Genomic DNA, 26,350 nt, shown 5'->3' on the forward strand with positions numbered 1-26,350 from the left:
GAAGGACCCTTTAAAGGTCATCTAGTCTAGCACCCCTGCAGTGAGCATGGTTGTCTTCAGCTAGTTCCTGTTCCTAAGAGTCCTGTCCAACCTGACCTTGAGTGTTTCCAGGTATAGGACATCTACCACTTCTCTGGACAAGCTATTCTGGTGTTTCTCCACCCTCGTCATCATTATTTTTTTCTTATATTGAGTCTGAATCTACCCTCCTTTAATTTAAAATGACTACCCTTGTCCTATCACTACAGGCCCTACTAAAAAATTTCTTGTAGTCCCCTTTTAAGTATTTGAAGGCTGCAATGAGGTCTCTCCTGAACCTTTTCTTTTACAGGCTGAACAACCCCAGCTCTTTCAGCCTTTCTTTGTAGGGAGAGGTGCTTCAGCCCCTCTGATCATTTTTGTGGCCCTTCTCTGGACTTGCTTCAATGTTTTACTTGTGTGTAAAAGAAAAGAAGTCAATGTATATTTATTTTAATCATATATGTGTTTAATATTTACATATATATGCATATATTCACGTAATACATACATATGTTAATAACAAATTTTTTTCCTCTTACATAATTGTATTAAACTATAGCAAAATATTCTAATTCTAATTGCAAAAGAGAAAAAAAATTAATTTTGTTATGTTGGAATTTTATAACATTAACTTTACAGAGGTTTCTCAATCCCAGTGTCTGTGCTTATTACTTAGAAACAATGTGATTTTGTTAATGTGATGACATTTAGATTTCATTCTTTGCTTTTACCATTTGTTAGAATTCAGTGCAAAATTATTTCTTCAAGAAAAATTGAACTGCTGTATTTATTCTGCTGGAATGTCGCTGCAATCTCCCCGAGTGCTGACTCTTAACAATAAAGTTAAATGGTCAATTTCATTTTCTAATCTAAGTTTCTGCTGGTATGGAAAGCTCTTAATTTACAAACTGCCGCATTTTACATGGAATGTCTCGTATCAACTCTGAATCAAGCTACAGCTGTTGAATACTAACAGCAATTCTTTTTGATGTTTCAGAAAAGGGTTTCTGTATGAGAGGAGACATGTGCCCTTTTGATCATGGAAGCGATCCCGTAGTGGTAGAAGATGTGAATCTTCCTGGCATTCTGCCTTTTCCAGCACAACCCCCTGTTGTCGAAGGACCACCTCCTCCTGGACTTCCTCCCCCTCCACCAATTCTGAGTCCTCCTCCTGTTAACCTTAGACCTCCAGTACCACCACCAGGCCCCTTACCACCTAGCCTTCCACCTGTAACAGGTAATTTAAAAAGATTAAACCTCATTTTTTAGTAGAAAAGCCTGGATGTTACTTGAGTTGTATACAGTGCAAAACACTGTTTTCAAGAATACAAACTGTACTTTAGAAGGTTGTACTATGCTCTATTATAGTATAGCTTACCTCTAAGTGATTCTTTTTGATGGTAGTTGTTGCAGAGTTGGTTGTTGTAAAATTTGCATGCTAAATGTGAATCCCGAATATGGAGTAATATTGTAATTGTATTTAAGCAAAACCATGGCATGGCAAAACTCAGTTCCTTGAGTGTTATAGGAGAAGTTGTCTGAAATTGACTGCTGCCACAGAAGGAGGGAAAATCCTGGAAACAACAGATATTGTTTCATTCGTACTAATAAATTTAAAGATAATTCGTGACCACATCAAATTTACACCTGAAAATGTCATTTGAGATTAATTTTGAAACTAAACTTGTAAAGTAACTAAGAAAAATTCTCCAGCTTGTTTACTCTTTCATTGGAAAGTACTTTAGCTGGAGCACTAAAAATTATGTGAAGACTTATGTGCCTGACTTTCATTTATAAAATAGCAGTTTAGTATTCGGTTCCCTTGGGTGGTTTAAAAGCTGCTATGTTACTTTTATGTGATTATTCCTTTCTCTCTTTTTTTATTAGCTCAGATGTCCCACTTGGTAAAATTATTCAAGAATAATTGATATTTGATATTGCTTGGAGGTTTCTTAAACTCTTTTAATTTCCTGCTGATAGTATATTTAAGTAAGCTCTGAATGTATTTATTTCACTTAGTATAGGGTGTAACTTTTTGGGGTGATCAGTTCTACCTTGCATGCTATTTTCAGGTCTACTTGGGAAGTCCAAATATATGACTGTATATCTTTTTCCAAAACCTGATTTTGCCAATGAATAAACTGAAGGTCAGGCTTGACTACTTAGCTTTGAAAGTATTGCATTCCCCGTTGTCAAAAAAGTCAAACCAACCAAACAAAAAATCACCCTCCATTTAAAGAAGAGTTCCACCAGAGTTGAAGGTTTCTTTTTTGGGTGTTTGGAAGAATAATTTCAATCAAGTCAGTTATTGATTATTTTTGTTATATTAAAAATATTGATTTTATATTAAAAATAAGAATTGTTTCTTTGACAAGTTTTATAGAGCTTTAAAATTCTTCTATTGGTAAAGCTAAATACTGGGTTAGCAATTCAATTTTGCTTGTAGAAAGAAGATGTTTGGAGAAATGTTAAACAATTCAAATGCTTTTCTCTGTAATCCAAGTTCCGAGTCATTTGCTGTTGGGAGTGGTTTCATGTGAATTTCTGGTACAGCATCATGTCTGCACTTGTGCCCTTTTTTCTTAAATAGCCTTAAAAACATTTCACTTGAGTGTAGTGAAAGTGTAGTGGATAGTAAATGAATGCAGTGTTTTGCTTTGTTTTTCACAGGACCACCCCCTCCACTTCCACCCTTACAGCCTGCTGGCATGGATGCCCCCCCAAATTCAGCAACTAGCTCAGTTCCTACTGTTGTTACAACGGGTATTCATCACCAGCCGCCTCCTGCTCCACCCTCTCTTTTTACAGCAGGTGTAGTACTGAGGCTTTGCCCACAAGGTTTGCTAAATAGAATAACATTGATTCATATTATACTGTACTTTATAGAGATTATATAGTTTGGGAGAATAAGTTTGTATTGTTTAAACTGTGACAGTAACTTAACGTTCTTTTTTTCAGACTTAGTTAAGGATGAAAGTAAAATTTACATATAAAATGTGAATCTTGACTGTAGAGTAGTATTTTCATTGTGTTTAAGCAGAAAACTTGGCACGACAGTTTTTTATGATAGTAGTTATACAGCTTTTTATTGTAACTGTATCTTGTAATTAAATGAAATATTATATTTGAAACCTTAGGGGTTTTAACTGCAATTTATTTTAATTAGACAATTTCTTTGTTACCAGAAACGTATGACACAGATGGCTATAATCCAGAGGCTCCAAGTATAACAAATACTTCAAGACCTATGTATAGACATAGAGTACATGCCCAAAGACCAAATTTGATAGGACTCACATCAGGTGATATGGATCTACCACCCAGAGGTATGCTCTTAAAGCTATACTTACTTAGTTTAGCTGGTTTCCTTATATTAAAGAAGATCGAGGGAGTTTTCAGAGAATGTAATACTGGAAAACATTGCATTTTTAAAAAAATCTTCTGGAGTTGAGACATTTAATTGAATAGGGAAGTATGTTTATAGTTGCTTTGTGTGTGCATTTTCACAGGTAAAATTAAATCTCTTGCTAGAGTATTGCACAGTTTACACTGAGCTGTAATAACTAGTCACTTTGTATATCTTTTGTACAGAAAATGTTAAGGTTTCTGTAACAGAATCTTAATGTGATTTTTGCTGCAGAGAGGAAGGAGTTTTTTATGTGGTAGCAGACAGTTTTATGCATGAATAATCTTAACCTCACAGTTCCTGTGGCCCTGTGAAGAAGCAGCAGCATGCAGAATGGGAAAGGAAGAGGGATAAAACCATTTTTAATGTGGTTTTTATTTGCATTTGTATGTATTTCTGTTTAATCTTACTATGTTTCTGTTGGTGTATTTTCAGTGAGGAGTCCCCCAGTATGATTCCTGTTCTTCAGCAAAAGTGACTCCTTTCCCACTCCATCCATAAATCTTGCTCCTAGGTCTTATGCCCCAGAGTACTGTGCATTTCCTATCATGACTGTTTTTGTGTGTGCCATCTAACAGTAGAATGGAGGTGTTAGCAGAAGTGGTGTGAGCCTCAGAGTATTGCATGGGACGTTGTGAATCATTGTGAATCAGAGTGCAGTCATCTTGAGGCAGATGCCTTCTGTCACACCTCTTTTGTTTTCCTTATGTGGGATGTTACTGTGACAAAATGAGTGCTATTAGCTCTTTGGATCTGTCACAGGATCTGTTGATAGTTAAGAAAAAAAGTCTGTGACCAAGATTTGATTCAGTTAGAACAAGGATCATAGTAATTTCAAAATGAGCAGTTGTGCTTTTCAGTGCAAATTCAATGTGAGCAGAATACTTTTTTGCAATTAAATACACAGAAAATTCAAAAAAAGAGTAAAATCTTCTCATCTATTTACAGAAAAACCTCCTAATAAAAGTAGTATGAGAATAGTGGTAGATGCTGAATCCAGGAAAAGAACAATTGGTGCAGGGGATGGTGGAATTCCTGCAAAGAAGACTTGGTTTGACAAGTGAGTGATCGTTAACACAAGGTTGGCTTAATAGTAGAAATTTTGTGAACCTCTTTACTGTAATCTGAAACATATGTATATCTCTATAAATGGCAAGCAAGTTAAACTGTGAGTATGCTGATAGTACTAAAATAAATCACACTGTAGTGTGATCTGTATTTGACTGTCTTTTCTCAAAGGCAGTATACAGATAGATGAAGTTGCTTTGGATTATACTAAGATCTCTCCTTGAAAGCTGTAATGATCTAAGAAACAGGAAAGCTGAAGTTAGACATGACTGATTTTAGTTGTGAAATGTGAATTTTATCATTGCTATTTTGGTTTGAATTGCCAGGTATGTTACTGAGAAAAAACACAAGGTGCAGTGCTTAGTGACCAGATGTCACCTGACGTGGCAAAAGTTTGGAAGAATTTTTAAGAGATTGTTGGGACTGAGGAGAACCTTGAAGTAATAGTTATTTGAAATGATTGTGGGGAGATTTCATGGAATAGTTAAGAAATAGTTTTTGGAGAGAAGCAATGTGAAAGTCAGGAATTACTGACATGAGCAAATAAATGTGAATTATCTCTCAGATTTATGTGCTGAGGTATGCTGAGAATATCAGTGGGGAAGACAGCAGGTGTATGGACCTATGTGCTGTACTCTTCTACACTTTTCTAAAATTGCATGTTTTTTAAGTCTGCAGATCTTTGTGGTTCATACACATGTACTCCTGTGTAAGTGTATACAATTTAACATGTGTTTGCTAGCTTGCTATGGATTTCTGGCTTGATTTTTATTTGTTGCAGGCAAAATTTTAACAGAACAAATAGTCCAGGTTTTCAGAAGAAAGTCCAGTTTGGAAATGAAAATACAAAGCTTGAATTGAGAAAAGTTCCCCCAGAACTTAACAATATCAGCAAACTTAACGAGCACTTCAGTAAGTTTGGAAACTTAGTCAACCTGCAGGTAAGAGTCAACAAAGAGAAAGCAGTATGTTTTGATTTAAAGATAGCAGTAGCTGCTAAAAGGAGAATGCCAGTTGTTTTTTTCCAAGTTCCCTAAAAGTTTTCATTATTTTCCTAACTTGTTTCTTAAAGATTATCTCATTGTTTTTAATGGAATTGCCATTGAAGAAGCAGAAATTATTTTGAACAGCTGTGTTTCTCACAGATAAGACTTTTAAGATACATTGTTTAAAACATTGAAAATTGATTGCATTTTTTTTCTTGACCCATTTTCTCAAGTTTGACTCCGATATTGTAAACCCTCTGTAAATATGGAAAACCTTTATTTCTCCTCCAGAAAGCAGTCCCTGTGATACAATTGCTTTCTAGTCCCATAGTAATGATGGTTTTTCCTTTATAAGTACTTTGTGGTTTATTGGAGTCACCCACAGAAATAAGCAAACAATTAAAGAAAGATAGGAAAGAGATGAAAAAACTAGGGCCTGACTTAGGCTGATGTTACATATTGCTGGCTGCATGTGTAATGCCAGTATTTCATACCCAGTCTCTAAGCTACTCAGTCTGATCTTCTGCTGTGCTTCATTATCAACAAGTTTCAGATGGTAGCTTGTGTTTTTCTGTACGCTTTCCTGTTTGCAGTGAGAGCTGGAATGAAGAATGGTTTTGTGTGTACTGATACAGTACAGAGTAAACCTTCTATGCCTGTCCGAACACTGAGGGATATTAAATCTCACTTAATTGCTGCTAAATATTTCTTAAGCCTTTCTGTGGATTTACCTAAATATGTGGGTGTATTAGCAGGAGTATTATTCAGTAAGGCAGGTAAAATAGTGTTGTGCATGTGTATAGAGAGACAAGATATTCATGAAGATATCACAAGCTCTGCTCTTCTGCAAAGGGTATAATCTTGGCCTTAGAAGCTAAAAAATGTGCTAATGGTCAAAGGAGGCAAACCAAAATGAACTTTGCTGTCTAGCTCTGACAGTAGCTAGGACATTTTTACTAACTGACTCCTATATGTTTTTGTAGCAATTTTCTTTACTTCAGGGATGCTTCCTTTTGTCTTTCAAAAAGCTACTTATGTTTGCAATTAGAAATACTGGTTGACTGTTTGGGTTTGCTTTACTTTGTTTGTTTAGTTTTTTAACTGTTCCTGAAGTTTATTAACATAATGTCATAAAGTTTATTAACATAATGACACTAGACTTTTCAAACAGAATCATGAATGGGAAGTATTTATCTAATGACCTGTATTGGGCTTAAATTGTAAGCTTCTAAGCTTAGAAACTAGTGATTTTATGATAATCTAGACACAAATGAAAATCCTACATGTGGTAAGTTTTGTTCTTCTGTTTTAAATCTTAGGTTGCATATCAAGGTGATCCAGAAGGTGCCCTTATTCAGTTTGCCACACATGAGGAAGCAAAGAAAGCTATATCAAGTACAGAAGCAGTATTAAATAATCGTTTTATAAAAGTTTATTGGCATCGAGAAGGCAGTGTACCGCAAATCCAAACTACCACACAGAAGGTGGAGGATCTAAGTCTGTTCTATGTAGAATATTATGTAAAAAAGAATATTCTAAACTTTTTAAAAAGTCCTTTTGAAATAATGACTACTTCATGTAATTCATTTCCAAATGTTATTCTTTAATTGTAGATTCTTTGACCTCAAATGCAAGGTTCAAGAGTTGATTAGCAAGATAAGACCAAAGGCATTTAAAGAAAGCCTTTGGTGACTTATGGAGAATTTCACTTTGTTGTCGTCTGATGTGAAACAAGATTTGATGCATCTTTCTGCTGAATAACATCTATTTTGCTTTAATTAGTATAGACTTTTTTATTTCTTTTGGTGAGCGTAAGAAAGTTACATATCTTCTCTTGGAAGATGATCTCCTTTTTCCTCCAAGGTGCTATTTTTTACTCTTTTTCATAAAGAGACTAATTTTGTGGGAGTGGACCCAGGGATATTTTTAAGTAGGGAGGTAGTTGCTGATCTCCCTGATATACAGTGACAGAATGTGTAGGAATGGATCGGAGATCTATCAGAGGAGGTCCACACTGGACATGAGGAAGCACGTCTTTACCAAGAGAGTGATCAACCAGGGGAACAGGCTTCCTAGAGAGGTGGCTGATAGCCCTAAGCCTGCCAACAGTTTAAGAGGTATTTGGACAGTGCCAGATAGCAACCTGCTTTAACTTTTGGTCAGCCACAAAGTGACCAGACAGTTGGACTAGATGATCATTGCAGGTTCCTTCCAACTGAAATACTCCATTCTACATTTTTTAGTTGAATCACAGTGGAACGCTTATTGGTAGTTGTCATGTTTGTGGTAGCGTTGGGAACACTTTAAAAAATAAAACAGCAGTCACTGTTGTGAAGTGTAGATTTGTAACCTGTAGCAAGCCAAATCAGATTTGTCAGCAGGGATAGTGACTCTACTCAAACAGAAGAGGAACCTCGGGTTCTCCCAGGCTGTGTAGGTTGTTGCATGAGAGTCTTGTCAGCATCTGGTGTAGCAAGTCTTTGGAAATACTTGTGTATCCTGCTTTATTGGATTTGCTGTCAGTGTGGAACAACACATTCTGCATTTTTAAAATATGAGGCAGACTCTGTAGAAGAAATGTTCACTTATTTATGTATGCTGATATAATGTATGAATGAGTTGTTAGAGGATTCTTTCAGTTGCTGCTCTAAGTTGAGAATTCCCTCTTTCTCTTGATGGTGTATGTCATTCAGAATCAGTGACCCAATTTTCCATAGCAGTCCTGCTGTACAGCATTTTAAGTTTCCTTTCTCTCCTTTTGTAATAAGTGCCCTGATGTTTTCCTAAAAAAATGCAGTTTTAATGACACTTGTCTTCTTAGTTATAATTGTTTAGATTTTATAAATATCCTTGATGCTTGGTCAAAAAAACTGCTTGCTACTCAAAATGGTATTTTCTAAGCTTGATTTCCATCTCCTCAACCAGAAGAGGGCAGTGGAGTACATCGTTTGCATTCCTACAGATATTCCCTCTTGCTCGAAGGATAGCTCGGACTATGCTGTCATCTTATTTGCTGATTATGCTATCCAGCTTGGACTATTAACTATGTATTTCCAAACACATATCTGATTTATATATTTGTTATTTTAAATAGTGCCATCACTTTTAGTGGTGTTACTAACTTCCCAGCACACCACCTTTAGCCAGTTAACCTTGATGGTTTGAAAATTAATTTCTCCTTAGTAGCAGGGAAGTGTTCCTGCCTCACAAAGAACAACCATTCAGCATGTGTCAACAGACTACAGTTTGAAGTCTGTTATCGGCAATAGAAGGCACACAGTGACAAGAAAAACTTGTTACAGGAAATTAAAGTTCTAAGTCCAATACTTCTACCCCAAAATGTAACAGCTATCAAATTGTTGAATCAGTAAAGAGGTATTTTTACTTCATAAGCCTTTCAGGAGCATTTCATTGAAATTAATATCTGGTGTCATACCTACAAGTAGTATGAAAACTCTTCTTACAATTCTTCACATACTATAAGTATTTGAATTTTTGTCAAGATTTCTATTTCTTAATTAATTTCACCTATATTTATAATGGTTTCAACCAGATTTTGTCTGTCAGGTACCAAAGACAGGCTTTTGAATTTTCTTCAGTGTAAAGTCAGTTGACTTTTAAGTTGTCCCTTCAGTAGTATATGGTCCAGCACGATTGCTTGAGCACTGCTATTTCATCAGCAGGAGTACTTTGGAAAATATTTATTGTAGAGTTTCTGAAAGAGTGGAAATACTTAGATAAAGATGATGGGAGTCAAACATAATAAATCATCAAATAAAAGGCTTCTGCCAAGAAGCTGAAATAATGTACTCTCCTCATCTGAAGTAGATAAAACAGGAAGTTCTGGGCTTAAAAGGCAGCACAAAGAGATTTAGGTTAGATATTAAAAAAACATTTTCTAATGCCAAAGGATACTGAAACACTTTTGCCTAAAGAGGTGACAGGACCTCTTTCATCAGAAATCTGTAAGAACTAGATAGATAGATACTGTCAGTAGTGGCATAACTGACTTTGCCCTACAGTGGAGAAATGGATTAGGTGACCTCCTGAGGGTCATAAATATGACAATAAGTTTGCTTGGAAGCATATTTTTTCAGTCTTAAGTGTTTAATGTTTTTGTCAAAGAAAAAAAAAAGGAAAAATGTTAGCTGTCAGAGTATATCCATGGAAGGTTCAAAGATTAGCTGCTTTTCTTTTTCCTGTGACTGCATGTTTCTATATCTTTTTTTTTTCCTATTTTGTCCACATTAAACACATGGGAGATGAAAAGTGATATATCACTGTAAAAAGTGGGAGGCTTTGTAATACAAGTTTGTATTCTGCCTTTTCATAACTAAATGGTTGATGATAAAAGAGTTGTAAGAGGAATCAGAAGACTGCTTCTTGCTTTTTATTCAGTTCTAACAGGTAGGATCTAAGTTAGTTTGAGTAGATGAGATAAATCAGAGTTGTTTCATCACCTTTGTGAGCTGCAAGTGCAAAATAGATGTTATGGCTGTTTGCGCTACACAAATATTCAGTATAACATAATAAATCTCATGAAGCTTTTATTTTTCCTATGAGGTGAAAAAACCATTGAATGATAGAAAGGAAGACATGTAAATGTAAATGCCATTGCAGTAATTTCATTGTGTACTTATTGAATGATAAATGTAGCAGTCTTTTGTTGTTAATATGGTGATGTGCTTTCTCGGGGATGGGGGTGGTGTTACAGGTAATACAGCCCTTAGTTCAGCAACCTAGTTTACCAGCAGTGAAGCAATCGGTGAAGGAGCGACTGGGCCCGGTACCTGCAAGTAATATTGAACCTGCAGAAGCACAGAGTGCCAATACAGAAGTCACTCAGGTGTGTATTATAGTAAGAAATTCAGTTGCCTGTTTTTCTTTCTGTGATAGGTTCCATAATGTATGAATGTATCAGTTACAGTTACTCACATAGTGCAAGTACACATTGACTACTTCTAAGTGCATCTAATTGTATTATGAATGGTGTTTTCATATTAAAGTTTTCCTCAGTGCATGATACTTGGCTTTTTTACTTGAGCACGGTACTTAATTTTTAAGTATTCTAGCTTTTTGCTTTGTTGAAAAACTGAAAGGCTCTGAATATATTTCAGTATTGTTGTGTTTAATTGCTCGTTTCAGATTTCAAAATAAAGTGGACTTCTATCCAAAGAACTAAAAGCTGTCTTTTTTTTTTAATATATTTTATCTGTTAAGCAGCTAAAACCATTAGAGACCGATGGTCACCATCTAGAAATGTTTTCAGAATTTGTACATCAACCCTAATACAAGGAAGAATGTAGCTGCAATACCAGCGCGAATAATGACAGACTCTTGACATGTCACTCCCATTAGAAATAGCCTTTAATTTTTTATTCTGTTAGAAATATTTCATTATTAGCATTGTGCCACTGCTGTAGTTTTACTTCTGGAAAGTAAGACCACCACATTTCAGAACACATTTGTAGTTTGAATTCAAACAACAGATTTCTGCAGTTGATGCCTGCAAATAGCAGGTTATAAAATACAAGAACTGTAGTGTATTTAAAAGAGCCCATGCATATAATCCAATTCTAGCTGGCACGTTTTTGACTTCTTGCAAACAATATGTAGTATAATCTTTGATTCCAAATTTGGCTTTATCTTTGTCTTATCCAATCTGTAGACTTCTGTTAACTGCAAAATCAAATATCTAAAATAAATTTTATCAACTGCTTAAATGTTTTCCTTGTATTTTTGCTTAAAAGTCTGTGGTTTTATTAGTTAATTTTTTTTTCTAAATTGCTAATATTTGTAGTTACAAAGGAAACAGTAAAATATTCATAAAGTACATTTGAACTATAATTTTGCTTTGTTTTCTTAGAATGTGACTAAATTATCTGTGAAGGATAGACTGGGTTTTGTGTCAAAGCCAGTTACTCCAGCAACTGAAAAGGTAAGAGAATGTCTCATATTCTCTCATATTTAATTTCAGTAGAATTAATTTTTTTTATTGTGTCAATATTAAGTTTGTTTCATAACTATGAATAAGTTCATTTGTTCAAGATTAGTTTTAGGAAGTATAATATATCAGAGCTCAGTGGATAGCTAAATGATTATAAGAAGAAGAAAACATGCTAGGACAGAAAGCTATTCTGTGGGTTTTGTTTTAATATAGTAGGTTCCTTTTATTCAGTCATGAAAATAACTAGATATGTTCCATAATCCTGAGTTGTTTAGAAGTATACAGAAATAATTTTTAAAAATAAATAAATTTTGACACTATATATGAAGCTATAGAAAGCAGTTCTATAAAAATGTTTCTGGACTTCTGTGCCCCTTAAAAGGTGATGCTGTAAACATTTATCCTCTTATTTGGTTTTACAATTTGCAGTACTTGTGGAAAGATAAAAGTGGAAATTTATCAGTCTAGAAAGGACAAAGAGAGATAAAGTGGGAAAGGTGTACCTGAGTTGTGCTTATGAGTTATTTATTTTGCCCAGTGGTTCCAATTTTCAGAATACAAAGTTGCGGACATGTTTACTTTAGTAGCAAAGTTTGTAATGCTTGTTTCCAGATCTGTTTAGCACTTTAGGGGACAAGCTTCCACAGTGTTTATAACATTCATTTGAGAAGAGTTGTAGTAGAAGGACAGCAAGTCTTACTCTGTAAAAGGATTCCTCTGCCTAGGTACATATCTTTTCTATTGGGAGTTGCCTTGATCTGAAATAAATGAAGCATCTGCTGCATTTACCCCTACACACATCCCCACCCCTTTTCAGAATGGTAGTTGATAAGATTAAGTGTAATCTAACGAGTAAAATTCACTCCAGAGATACTATGCTGTACTTAGCTACTAAGCTAAAAGTTGAGTTGTAATGTTAGAGGAGGTCTCTTTGATTCATTTCAAGCCGAGCAGTCTGCCTAAATACAGTGATCTAGGCTTCTTGCCTGTATTTTGTTGTTGGTTTGATTAGTTCCATTCTTGTCGCCCAAAATTAGTTGCAGATAAATACCTTGCTGTGTATTCCTGAACTACATTTTACATACATACTATATGCTAACTTTAGAAATAGGAGGTCTGCTTCGCTTTGCAGTTTGAGTGGAAATACTTCTATTTTTTTTCGCATTCTGTAAGAGTTGAGTTATCCTGAAAACACTTTTCTACAAAGAGTAAATTCATGCTAGAACGGTTTTATGCTTTGTTGTCTTGCAGTATTTTGTTGTCTTATAATATTTTGATGAGCTCATAGATTTTGATGAACTACTGGGCTGTAACTGGATTGGTTGTAAAACAACAGTTTCCTTTGACATTTTTAGTAGGGTTCTGAAGCTTGAATTGACCTGGGTTTACCTACTACTGTTCCTTTACAAGGAAATAACTTGGTTAGTTTGCAGTGATTACATTCTACAACCATTAGAAATTAAATTATTTACAGCTGTCAGAAAACATAGATGTCATGTCCTAGATCGTTTTTTGTTTCTGATGGAATGCAGGGTTTAACAAGAACTTTCTAGTAAGAAAGGAGGTAGCTATGCTTCCCAAAGAACAGGAGGAAAAGGAGATAATGTGATGCCTTTTAGGATCTGTATAGGGACTTAAAATTTGTGAACTTGTGAAGAGATTCACGCTGTTCTTTCTCTTGAATAGTATTAAGAGATTTAGAAGACGTGAGTCTTGCTTTTTACTTGTCTGTGTTAGTTGATGCAAGTACATCTGCTGTGGCATCTCTCCTTATATTAAAAGAGATGCCGAAATGTGGTTCACTCTGCCATGAAGACAGTTCATGGCAAAAGGAGTGCGTCAGTATTTTTGTCTTTACTTCCTTTTGTTTGTTTGTGATGTAGCCTGTCCTAAAGCTACTTCGTAATAGAAACTGTATGATTGGGACATGCATACTTTACTGTGCTTTAGTAAGTTTAGAAAAAATCCTTCATCTTTGTAATGGCCTTCTTAGAGCATTTTATATCACCTTATATAATACCCCTTAACATGCATTGGTTTTTTGTGGTTTTTTTTGCTTTTGTTTTCTCTGCAATGCCTCCTCTAGAAAACACTTGAATGTGGGAAGAAATAGTATAAATAGCACACTGAAGTGAAAAGGGTTTATATGAAGCATTCTTGTTGTAAATTCTTCTGATCTCTTAGTCTTCTCTGTCTTTCTGTTTCTCAGCTGTCTCTTTTTTTTTCTTCTGTTGGTGGGCATTGTATCTATTTTATGGAGTGCATGGTGACCAGTAGAATCTGCATGCATCTTTTAATTTTCCACATATATAGAAAATATTTTTAAACTTGTGGAAACGATACCAATTGCATAATTTCTGTGTTTTGCTAAAAAGTGGACAAGATCATGCCTATATTATCTCTAGGACTTAGCCATGGATTTTTCAATACTAGCATGGCCAAAATGTTCTTTAAGGAATGTGCTAAGAAAATAAAATAGTCCAAATCTTCAGGTGGTGTTGCGATGTACATAGTATACTTTACAGAGATTGTAAAGCAGGCAACTATTTTCTCAGTAAGTCATGGAGAAATTTCATACCTCACTACAAATGTAGGAAAAAGAACAGAGAGATATAGGAGTCTCTTCCTTTGCTGTATGATGTTGAAGACTTCCCTGTACTTGAGTTACTTCTCAAAAATTGTGCAAACTCTACTTTCCACAAACTGCATATGAAAAGGAAATGTTGTATTTACTTTGGACCTTATTGTCTAAAATTATGTTGACTTCTTGCTTGGAAAATTCATGCAGCCATGAAATACTGTATTTTAGACTTCAAAACAGAAAAGAAAAACAAGTTATTCTTGTGACAATCTCAATCTTCTCTTTCCTATATTATGGTCAAATACGTAAATTTTTATGTATTTGAAGCTTGGAAGTACATATGAAATCTCAATGGAGAGGATTCATAATCTGATGTTTATAACTTACATCTCTGATGTTGTGCTTCCTCTTCAAAAATTGTTTAACTTCAGCAATTCCAAATTGTTACACCAGATTTTTATATTCCATATCATCAAAACAGACAAAAGAAAAGACGCTTACATATTTTTCAGCACTCATGTGGGTTTTTTAAAAGATTGAAATTCACTGGCAAAAAAATAAAATGATTTCCTCCTATAGGTTTTATCCACTTCTACTGGCTTGACAAAAACTGTGTACAACCCTGCTGCTTTGAAGGCAGCACAGAAATCTTTGCCTGTTGTTTCCACTTCCGTGCTAGACTCTAATGAAGCACAGAAGAAAAAACAGGTAAATTAAATATGCTTCTTTATAAAATGGACCTAGGTTGGGAACTTGTGACTTAGAGATAGAGCACTATGTATATTCATCTCAAGAGCATAGATGAAACTAGTTGTAAGTTTAAATTCACTATGTTTTTTTTCCTGCAAAGGACAAGGAAATTCAGCATTGTTTTGTTATTTTTCGGTGTATGTTCAGGCAGCATAAGCAGGTTTAAAACTGTAGAAATTCAAAATGTGAAACACTTTTTCCTGGAATCAGAGTCTCCATGTTGAGGTATGAATTGTCTGCTTTAAGTGAAAGGGAGTGTAGTGTAGTCACTGTTCTTCTCTCTTAAGCCTTTTTGGAACTGGCCTCTCTTCTCAGTGTATTCTGTACTTGTGACCAAAATTGCTTCTTCACTTGAGAGAACTGAGAATTGTATGACTTTGCATTTTGTTGTTTCCAAGCTATAATTCTTCTGCACCCATTTTTATTTTTACATACTAGACTTCCTCTTTTTTATTTGTGTTAGAGAGGAAATGCTACAAAAAAAATAGGCCTTGAATTAGGTCGTCCAGTTGTAGTTTAGCTTGCTTAGAACTTTCAAAAGAGCCCAGCAAATCTCGTTTTTCAGGTTTATTCTGAAAATTTATTCTATCATTTAGAAAAACTAAATATAGGACAATGTTTTATCTTTCTATTTTTAAACCATAAATTGAGAGTTCAATACTAAGTTAGATACAAACATAAGTATTAGAAGCAATACACTTGTTAAAGGTTTTGGTCTGTTGGTAAATTTCTATAATTCATATCTAACATAATTTGAACAAGCAGTTTGTTAGCTGCATGTCAGTTATGGCATTGGTCCAGATTTAAAAGAAAATCAGTTCTAATTTTGGGAATTCATTTCATATTTGTCCCCTAACACATGTTTTTCAGAATTAGAACCTTCATCTTTCAAGTTAAAATGCTAAATGCCTGTTAAATGGGAGAAAAATTTTAATAAATTAACTTGACATAACAGCTGTAGAGGTTTTTTGAGAGAAGACACTGAAGATGTGCTAAGTGATTGGCTCATTTTTCACTTGGTCTTGTGCTCCTACCTGCCTTCAGAAATTTCTGGTACAATATACTAGTACTTGTGGAAAAACATGATTTTGTGGGACTCACTCCCTTCCTTTCCTTCTGTCTCCCTGGTTTTTCTTAGCATTCATCCCCTTGTCATATCTTCCCTTTCCCTTCAGAAAAATTATTTGCACGCTGTATTGCAAAACTAACGTTTCATGCAGCAGAATTTGTCAGTATTTGGGTAGACATACAGAAACTTTACTATTTCTTTTTCTACATCTTTTGTGCGTTTACACTCTTTGTATAAGATATTCCACTTGCAGTGATTCCAGTTCATCATCTTCTGCCTCTCCTCTTTCATTCCATTAAATATGTTGATATCAAAGCTCTTAATGGTTTTCTGCAAGTATGCTGCTGTTTAAGACTTCTTCATTCTGTATTTGAGAGCAAGAAGTAATTGCTTTCTCACAAGCAACGTTAGTAGGTGCTGAGCACAGCAGTGGCATCTCCTCCTGCTTCTCATTCCAACTGCAATGTCACATCCTGATGGGTTTCAGTTCATTGTGAGTTGCCCATTGCAATGCCAAGGTTCTCTTGTTGGCAGATTGAGTATTTGTCACTTCCCAGTTAAAGCAGTCAGATGCAAAAGAGGTGGTTTTCTTTGGGTAACACTTTAGAAGAGTGTTTAGAAAATAGAATGTGTTTTCTTTTTGCTTGTAAGAGTTTTGGAGAATGTGTTTTAATTGATGGACTTGATTTACATTTGCTTTCAAGATAATTGTCCTTGCACTTTAAACTCTTGCATGCTGTATGTCTTGAAGTAGTGTAATACGTTGCCTTTCATCTTTCATTGGAGTTGTGTAAGGTGTTACTTTGTATGTAAGCAATAGTGAAATATCCCCAGCATAGATCTAACTGAGAAGGATAATTAGAACTTTCAGTAAGTTGGTGACATGTTGTTTTCCAAAACATAATTGGAAATACTGCCTATTAGTATCTTGAGTTTCTGTTACTATTTTTTCCCTATAATTGTAAGTTACTACTGTATAGTTGCCAAGTATAATACATTATTCTTCTGACATTATGTTTCAAAGTCTAGAAATGTTCTGTAATCTTTTTATGCTTCTAGGAGGCATTACGACTTCAACAAGAGATGAGAAAAAAGAAGCAAGAAATCTTAGAGAAGCACATTGAAACACAGAAGGTAAAGTGTTAGCATTAAAGACAGTCAGAAATTCAGTTGTATAATCTCAGTTCACTTCAAAATATTTCAGATTTTGTAAACACAAACTAAAAAAAAGACCTATAAAATAAGCATTCTCTTAGAATGGCATTATTTTAATTATTTTTAAACATTATTTTAAGTTTAGAGTTTTAATCTAACTTGTCTTGTTAGTTCATATCAAAAAAACCTTACGAGCTTATGCAATTTAGGTGCAATTTTAGTTAAAATTGCCTAATTTGGGTGCAACGTGCATATATTTGTTGGGAGAAGGGAAAGCCTCAGTTCTGTTTGACAAGAGCAGGAGAGGGTGATGTAGAAATGTATGTATGACTGCACTTAGGCTTAGGAAGAGGAAATAGGCCAAAATGTCAGTTAGTTGAATAAAAATTTTGAAATAATTCAAATGTGTCTCATTGAAATGGAAATATCAGATGTTCATTAGGCAACAAATAAGAAATTCAGACAAAGATTTTAATTTAATGTAAGCTGCTAAAAGCCCTATATGTTGAGTTTGTGGGTCGCAACAAAAGAAATGCAATATTCAGTTTACCTATTAGTTGTAATGAGTACTGGAAAACAGATCTGTAATAGTAGTTGCTGAGTAAAAAGATTTTTTTTTTTAAATTGGACAGATGCTGATTTCAAAGCTGGAGAAGAATAAAACCATGAAGTCAGAAGACAAAGCAGAAATCATGAAAACACTGGAAATTTTGACTAATAGCATTACCAAGTTAAAGGATGAATTAAAAGGTGTATCACCAGGAGGAGGGACTCCTTTAAAGAGCATGAAAACTAAGACTCAGGTACTCAAGTTTTGATCAGCTTTTAATAAGATGAGTTGACTTGTTTGTGTCAGCAGAATAAAAATATGCAATCACATCAGCAGTATTTAGAACCATTACCAGTTTAATTTTCAAGTCCTCTTTGAAGTGAGATTGGTTTTGCCTTCTGTTTAAGGGAACATAGTTAATTTTAAAACCATGCTGTTTCTAAAAGATTTATCTTTTGTTACACAGATACTGCATCATTTGGAAAATCAAAAAACCAAATCAAAAGTCTTATGATATTTTTCTTTTGCCTTATTTAATTCTTTGTGTTTGGTCAATTGCTTTCTTAAATTTTAAATAGAAATTAAATAGTATTTCTAATGTAAAAGGATTATAGTTAGGCCACACAAATATCTTCTCAGGTTTAATACACAAAATGTACTGGACTGATATATCATTTTCTGGGACTTTTTATGTCAGTGAAATTTATCTATATATTAACCTTTTTAGAAGGAGGATTATACTGCTCAGTTTTCTTTTGATAGAGCTGCCCATGTTTGGGTTTTACATGTGAAAAGAGTTTTTCCTCTATTATCATTCTTGTTGCTATATGATTTGTAACCAGTTTCCTGACTGCTTAAAGATGCAATTATATTACCTTTTTAAAATGCAGTATTTTGCTTTTTGTAGAAGTATTTGTTCCTGAAAAAATCATAACATGGTTAAGAATTAAGCAAGTCTTGGAGAAATAACATTTTAAGAAAGTGTTCTTTTAAATATATTACAAGCTTTCTTGCTTTATCAAGTGAAGAAGTGCATACTAATAAAATAGCAAATTTTTGTACAGTGTATTTTCCCATTAAGAAAAAAAGTCTTTTTTAGCCCTTTTCATTCAGTTTTTAAATGTTTAGAATGCTTAGTCTTCTTTTGGGATGTGTGGGATACTGTTTTACAAAACTGGTGTAATGTTACAGCCCAGATATAGTTTAAATGAGTTATTAGTTTTCACTTTGAAACAGTATTTCTACTGCTTTATTTTTTGTAGAAATATAGGCATTAAAAGTAAGTGCAGTATCAATTACAATGATGTACAGTTTTGAAAAGAAATACCAACAAGAAATACTGAAATTACGTGTACATGATCACTGTACCTTCCTATATAATTTGTCAGGAAAAAGTTGAAGTAGCATATATTTGTCCTGAAAATGGGCATGGATTGTAGTTTTTGGAAATCAGTTTATGCCTCTTAAAACAACTTCAACTGCAGTGGAATATTCTACTGTGTTTTAGAGAGGGAACTGAATGTAATAATCTCAGAATTCAGGCAATGCCATAATGAGATAAAACTATTCGATTTTTTGGAGATGAGAGAACTTTTTTATGTCTCTGAGAGTGTGGACATTGTCAGGTGAGAAGATATTTCTAGGAGGCCTGAAGGATGTTACCTGTCTGTAGAGTGAATTTGAACTACAAAAGTCCTAGAAATTGGCAATATTTTTAAAGCTACATTTGATTGTTAAAAGCATCATGTTTTTGACAAATATTCTTCTGCTGGTGGTGAACATTGCTTCATACATTTGATCCGAGAATAAGTTGTTTGTGGATTTTGTTACATGGAAGGAAATGAATCTAGGCCCATAGAAATGAAGAAGCAAGTTGAATCATGAAATCTTGGTAAATTCTTTACTTCAATGCAACATTTTAACCCATCACAATCATTTTACGCTGAGAGTGGTCCAGTAGCTGAAATGTACAAGAAAATAGTTTGGTAATACAAAATTGTTCAAAATGGTTATGATTGAAAGGGATCTCTGGGGGTTGCTTTATTCCATCACCAGGTGTCACTATGAAGAGTCTAGATGGTGTCATTGCTCATCCATACTAAGTATTTATATACATGGGTAAGATTCCCCCCTCCCACCTTCTCTTCCTGAAGTTAAACAATTGCAGCTCTATTAACCTCTGTTAGCTCATACAGGGGATGCTCCAACCCCTTAATCATCTTTGTGGGCTTATTCTGCACTCTCTCCAGTGTGTCTCTTTCATGCTCAGGAGCCTAGAGTTGGGCATCGCGCTCCGTATGTGGCCTTACCACAGCAAAGCAGAGGAGAAGGATCACTTCCCTTAACCTGCTGGTGGTGCTCTTCCTAATGCAGCCCAGGAGGCTGTCAGCCTTCTTTGCCACACGGGCGCATTGCTGGCTCACGTTCAACTTCTTTTCTGCTACCAGGACCCCTCAGATTCTCTTGATCTGGGCAGCCCCCAATCTACTGGTAGCTGGGGTTATTCCTCGGCAGGTGGAGGACTTGACATTTCTCTGTGTTGAAGTGCAAGAGGTTCCCCCTGCCCCATTTCTCCATGAGGTCAAGATCCTTCTGAATGGAAACACAACCAGCTGATGTACCAACTGCTTATTCAGATTTTGTATTTTCCACAAACTTGCCGAGAGCACACTCTGTCTTACCATCCAGGTAACTAATGAAGATGTTAATGTTGGGATACACCACTAACAACTGGTCTTCAGCTGGACTTGGTCACTGGTCGGAACCCTTCAAAGCCAGCAGTTCAGCCGGTTTTCAGTTCATCTCACTGTTTACCTGTCTAGTCAGCACCTCATCCTTTTGACTGTGAGGATGTTGTTTTGAAACTCAACTGAATCTTTACTGAAGTCAGGATAACAACTTGGACTACTCTCTGCTTTTTGTCCACCAAGCCAGTCATCTCACTGTAGATGGTTGTTAAGGTCAAGTATGATTTCTCCTTCCCTTTCCCCAGTCACCTTCTTGTTCTTAATATGCTTGGAAATGGTGTCCAGGATTATTTGCTCCTTCATCTTCCCAGGTATTGTGGTGAGGTTGGCAAGCACATAGTTCCCCAGATCTTCTTGCCTTTCTTGAAGATGTAAATGATATTTACTTTTTCTCAGTACCCAGGAACCTCCGACAAATGTCATCATTTGTCAGAGATAGCTGAGACTGGCTTTACGGGGTTGTCACCAAGCTCCCTCAGTACTTAATATTTGCATCCCACTGGGTCCCAGGTTTTTGTTTACATACAGTTTGCTTCCTAACTTGGTTTTCTTTCAGCAAGTCTTCTTGACTTGACCTTGACAGGTCACTTTGGCCACAACAACCCCATACAGCACTACAGGCTGGGGGGCAGAGTGACTGGAAAGCTGAACAAAGGAGAAGGACTTGGGGATGCTGGTCAACTGTCAGCTGAACATGAGTCAGCAGTGTGCCCAGGTGGCCAAGAAGGCCAATGGCATTGTGGCTTTTATCAAAAATAGTGTGACCAGCAGGACTAGGGCAGTACTGTATTTGGCACTGGTGAGGCCACACCTCGATTGCTGTGTCCAGTTCTGGGCCCCTCACTTTAAAGAGCACATGGAGATGCTGGAGCATGTCCAGCAAAGGGCAACAAGGCTCATGAAAGGTCTAGAAAACATGTCTTATGAGGAATGGCTGAGGGAGCTAGTTTTGTTTATTTTTGAGAAGAGGAGGCTCGGGAAGGACCTCATTGCTCTCTATGACTACCTGAAAGGAGGTCATGGTGAGGTGGGGACCAGTCTCTTCTACTATTCCTGCAATGAGAGGACAAGAGGAATTGGCCTTAAGCTGAGACAAGGGAGATTCAGATTAGATATTAGAAAAAAATTTCTCACTGTTAGGGTGGTCAGGCATTTGGAATAGGTTGCCCAGGGAGGTGGTAGAGTCACCATCCCTGGAAGTGTTTAAGCATTGTCTGGATCTGGTGCTGGGTGACGTGGTTTAGTGGTTTTGGGGTTACAGAGGTAGTGCTGGATTGACAGTTGGACTTGATGATCTTAAAGGTCTTTCCCAACCTTGATGATTCTATGAATCTTGCGCCAGGCTTTTCCAGTCTCAGGATATGGGATTGATGAATCAAATCATTCCAGTAAAGACTGAGGAGTAGGAGGTATCGAGTACCTCCTCTGTTCTAGTGTCCTTTGTTGCCAGGTGCTCTTTCACATTCAGCACTCAGACCACATTTTTCACAGCACAGTGTTTGTCTCGCTGCTGAGAGATGTACTGAAACCCTTCTTCTTGAATCTGGCAAGGGGGGTGAGAAACAGCTCTAGGTGGGCTTTGGCTTTCCAAACCAATGCCTGCACGCTCAGACAATTTCTCTTATGTTCCCTTTGCACTCTCCCTGCTTCCAACTCTTGTACAAGCTTGTTTTTGGATTTAAGTTTTGCTAGGATCTCGCTGTTCATCCAGGCAGGCATCTTGCTGCCTTTATTTCCTACATGCTCTGGAACTTGGAGGATGCAATTCTTGAAAATCATCCTACCTTTTCAGCAGATGCCCAGACCCAGGGTATTCAAACAGGAGGCTTCTTCCAGTTGTCTGAAGAAGGCCTCATCTACATCTTTTACCTGATTAGACAGTGCGCAGTACACAGCCACTGCAGCGTCACTCACGTTGGTCTGCCATCTTAATCCTGACTCATAAACTTCCAGCTGGCTCATTGTCTGTCCCTAGGCAGAGCTCTGGGCACTCATACTGCACTCTCTAATGAAGGGCAACTCCTGCTTCTTGCCATCCTGACTCATCCTTTTTAAGAGACTCTATCTGTCCACGGTACCACTCCAGTTGTGTCAGTTTTTCTACGATGTTTCAGTAGTCCCAAGGAGACTGTAGCTCTGTAACTGCACACAGACCTTCTCTGTGTGCCTTCTCTTTGTTTCACCTATTTTGTGTATTAATGTCTAAGCTCTTCAGAGAGGCACTGATTTACCAGAAAAGAAAGCAGATCTTCCCCCTGTGATACTGTTCTGTAGACCCTCCCTCATTTATATGGATTGGTATGTGTATGTTTGAGGTGGTCCCCCTTCAGCCCAGTTTTGTTGATCTGGAGATCTCTTCTCCCCACATCACCCTTTGCTTGTAACCTGGTCCACCACGTCCTTACATGATTCTTGTTCCTACTAAGCAAAAGTGAGGCAATATGCTAATTTTGAATTGCAGTTTTAATGAAGTTTTTGAGCTGCTTTTCTATTTTCTTTGTAATATGGAAAATGAAGAAACATTTTAAGCAAACCCACTTCATAAAGTAGAAATTGTAGAAAAAGTTGATTTTATTGACACCTTTCATTTTAGGGATATTGTGCATTAACTGTGAGCATCATTTTGTTAACATTTTAAATAGAGAAAACAATGAGTCCTATCTAACTTCTGTGAAAGTGAAGATTTTACAGAGCCTTCAGTTAAAGTTAACAACTTCGACAGTTTTCTAAAGGACTTTGCTCTAGGTTCTCTTTCATTTTCTCTGTGTTTAAAAGCTAGGTAGCTCTGAAGAAGACCCTGCAGGCTTGGAAGATGAGACCCATGTGACCGTGCCATTATGTTTACCTATTTCTGTCTTCTTCCAGTTCATTCAGATTACAAAATGCTCTTCCCCCTTGAGTGAGAAACCTTTGCTGCCTCTTGGTGTATCTTGAAGGAGGTATTTTCTTCTTGAGACCTGGCACAGCTCTATAAAAGAAGTCTTCGTTAAGAGCAATAAAAAAACCCCTCAAAAGTCTTTATTACACCAGTGTCTCTGACTGCTCTGTGAGTGCTAACTGCTGGTCATTGTTAAACTTCAGAAGTGCTTGTTTTGCCATGTCACTGATGTATTGCAACACAGTGGGATTTGAGAGAAGCACTGATTTCAATTTTGAAAACTTGGAAAACTATTATACAGGAGATAAAAGACTTTTTCTGTGGTTGCTGTAGATAATCAGAAAATGGTGCTGAATGGGCTTGAGGTTGAAGTTGCCAGTTGAATAATCCAGCTTTTTTTCTTTTAAAGCTTCCAGGAAAAAACAAAGAAACAAAACCATCCTTCTTTATCAGTGGTGATACTTGTTTTCCAACTGTCACAGCTGCAAAACCTTCATCTCTTGACATCCAGCCTTTGAATATATTACATGCTGTGATTTTGAAACAATGGGTGTAAATGTAAACTGTTTCACAGTCATCTATAATTTTATCCTTTATTTGTGATGTCACTGGAACATTTGGGTGCTGCTTCTTCCATTAAAAAAAAGAAAAAAAAAAAAAAAAGAAAAGTTTCGGTTTGGTACAGAACTTCTAATAAAATTTTCGTGGTTGCCTCAAGTCTTTCCCTGCACCTCAGTGGTTGTAAAGAACATGTCTAAATTGGGGTTCAGAGACACCTTTCAGTTCCATGTATATTTTATGAACTTTCTAATAATTTTTTTAAGATTCTGGAAGGCAACTGCATCAGAGACTATTTTTTTTTGTTAGCAGATGTCTTATTACTTACTGTGTTTTTATTACTGTGGTCTGAACAGCACTACCATTTGTGCTTTTGCTTTATGGAATTGCAGTAAATTTAGATACATTTTCTCAGTACTGATTATAGATTTTGTATTCATTAATACTTGTACTGCCTTTCTTTTTTTTGTAGAATTCCTTTTATCTCATCATCATTACCGTATGATGTCTTGCATTTTCTACTTATTGTATCTTCAGTTTAGAAAAAATTCCGTTGGCTTTGGCTTTGCGTAGTAGTCTAAAAGGTTTGACATCACAAAGCTCAGAGTATGCTATTGCACGTGGAAGTTTTATCTTGCCACAAAGGCTCCTAAGCTTGTGCTTGGTTTCTTTTCGAAGGTGGAAAATCAGCGTACCGGCCAAGAGCTTTTTATTGAAAAATTATTTCCTCAATAGTGAATGTGAACTGTGGAACTAATAATTTACTATAACGGTTTCTTAGATGCAGAAAGAATTACTAGATACTGAACTGGATTTATACAAGAAGATGCAAGCTGGGGAGGAAGTTACTGAATTAAGACGAAAATATACAGAACTACAGCTGGAAGTATGTTTGCCTCTTCTTTTTTAGCAATTAACTTCTAATCAAATATTTTCCCCTATGTTTATTAGCCTGTGTATTGTATCATAAACTTTTTTTCCTAGAGTGCAGTATTAAGTTGCATGTAGATGGAGACATTTAGCAATAATATTTAAGAAAAACCAGTTTCTCTACTTCAGTGGCATCCAGAAATAGTATTGTCTCTAATTTTGATTGCTAATCTATTTAAATTCTATAACTATTTAGATGACATGGTGTTTTACAGATTTGTGGTAATAATACTTCCTTGAGAACATGCAGTGTTTTTTAATTGTTTCCTGTAGGTAATTTTGTGTTTAATACAGAAGAGTTAAAAAACAGTGCCTGATCTTTTATTCTTAAGTGTCAACATCCTCTTAATGAGGTTAATCAAAAAACCGGAAGTGCCAAAAGTAATATTGTTGTAGCATTGGTTTCAAGAAGGACTTAACAAAAGCAAATACAATGTTTCAAGGAGTATTCGATGTATAGAAATACACTTTTTCTTCAAGTACTTGCTTTAAAAAAAAAATTGAGATGGCTGTGCAAGATTCTTCATATCTGTGTCTAATTTTGAGAAATTATGGATGCTGTGGGTGCTATTCTGTGTTATTTTGCACTGTCTTAAATCACATGATAATCTTATCTCTTTTTACTGTTAAGCAGGCTGCTGTGTTGCTTAAATCCCTCTTGTCTTAATGAAGTTTGGTCATGTCTTATGTATAACTACATATGAATACAGTGCAAATACGTGCGGTGAAGTTGCATTAAAATCTTGCTTCAAAACTAAGTTGTTATGCAGCTTTAGTAGTTGTGAACATAGTTTTGTTAATAAACCAAGCCAATTGAATAGAGATGGCACAAAAGCTTATGTTAACAGTATATATTCTGATGGTGAGTAATATTTCATACTCATATGGACTGAAAGCTTATTCATAAATTGTACATTCCAGAAAATATGTGAATTGAATGACTTGTAAAATAGCAGCAGAAAGCAGGTGCTTATTCAAGATAAAGTTACACCACAGTTGAGTGTGCTAATCCTACTCCGTCTCTCATTAAGTCTGTTTGTTTTTTGAGTTGAGGGCAAAAAAGAGTAGCTCTTTCAGGGAAGTAATATTTGCTAGTAAAATGAATTTTCTGAACCCTTTAGCAAATACCAAGCAAAGTAGATGGAGAAAAACCGGGTTATTAGTGATGCACGTTGATATGTTTCAAGGAACAGCATGAAATATATCCCTTGTACAATGTACAAAAGGGTGTTGTTTTTTTTTCCCATTGACATTTGTTTGATTCTTCAGTATTCTTACAAATTCTTAAAAAAAGTTCTAATATTCACACATTGTGTTTGTGACTCTGACTCCCACAATATTTCACGTTTCTTCTTTGACTTATAACCTGCCGTTCCGTTCCAGGTAACCCTGATTTTACTGTAAGAAAACCCACATAGTTTACAGCTTGTTTGTTGAGTCAGCATACCTTGAATTATTCATTTAAATATTTTAAAGTGTTTAAAAAAAAACCTGCCAAAGAACAAAACTAAAAACCCCAAACCCCTTAGGATTCTCTTTATAAAAAATTAAAAGTGAATTAGATACTATTGTAGAATTATCTGAATAATTTCATTAATAAAACTGTAACAGATTGATCTCCTCATGGGTGCTGTCACTGGCATGCATTAAAGTAGTGCCATCAACGCTTGAGTTGTAAACATAGTTATGGTGATTTCATTTAAC

At 35.8% G+C, this 26,350-nt stretch overlaps 1 protein-coding gene across 3 annotated transcripts in view; it reads left to right on the forward strand.

The window, feature by feature from the left end:
- RBM26 (RNA binding motif protein 26) overlaps positions 1-26,350 on the forward strand; it is a 57,263-nt gene that overhangs the window by 17,858 nt on the left and 13,055 nt on the right. Inside the window, exons 7-18 of one of the 3 annotated variants that reach the window (XM_051779719.1) lie at positions 1,019-1,258; positions 2,692-2,859; positions 3,207-3,347; positions 4,376-4,487; positions 5,277-5,436; positions 6,801-6,965; positions 10,196-10,327; positions 11,348-11,419; positions 14,589-14,717; positions 16,888-16,962; positions 17,616-17,786; positions 24,498-24,602. In XM_051779719.1, coding sequence (XP_051635679.1) covers positions 1,019-1,258; positions 2,692-2,859; positions 3,207-3,347; positions 4,376-4,487; positions 5,277-5,436; positions 6,801-6,965; positions 10,196-10,327; positions 11,348-11,419; positions 14,589-14,717; positions 16,888-16,962; positions 17,616-17,786; positions 24,498-24,602 — 1,670 coding nt within the window. The remainder of the gene's footprint in view (positions 1-1,018; positions 1,259-2,691; positions 2,860-3,206; positions 3,348-4,375; positions 4,488-5,276; positions 5,437-6,800; positions 6,966-10,195; positions 10,328-11,347; positions 11,420-14,588; positions 14,718-16,887; positions 16,963-17,615; positions 17,787-24,497; positions 24,603-26,350) is intronic. The other 2 variants (XM_051779720.1, XM_051779721.1) reach the window with 2 other exon arrangements.

The sequence above is a fragment of the Manacus candei genome, unplaced genomic scaffold, assembly GCF_025592945.1.
Source record: "Manacus candei isolate 608988 ecotype Guabito, Panama unplaced genomic scaffold, ASM2559294v1 h1tg000014l, whole genome shotgun sequence".
Lineage (NCBI taxonomy): Eukaryota > Metazoa > Chordata > Aves > Passeriformes > Pipridae > Manacus > Manacus candei.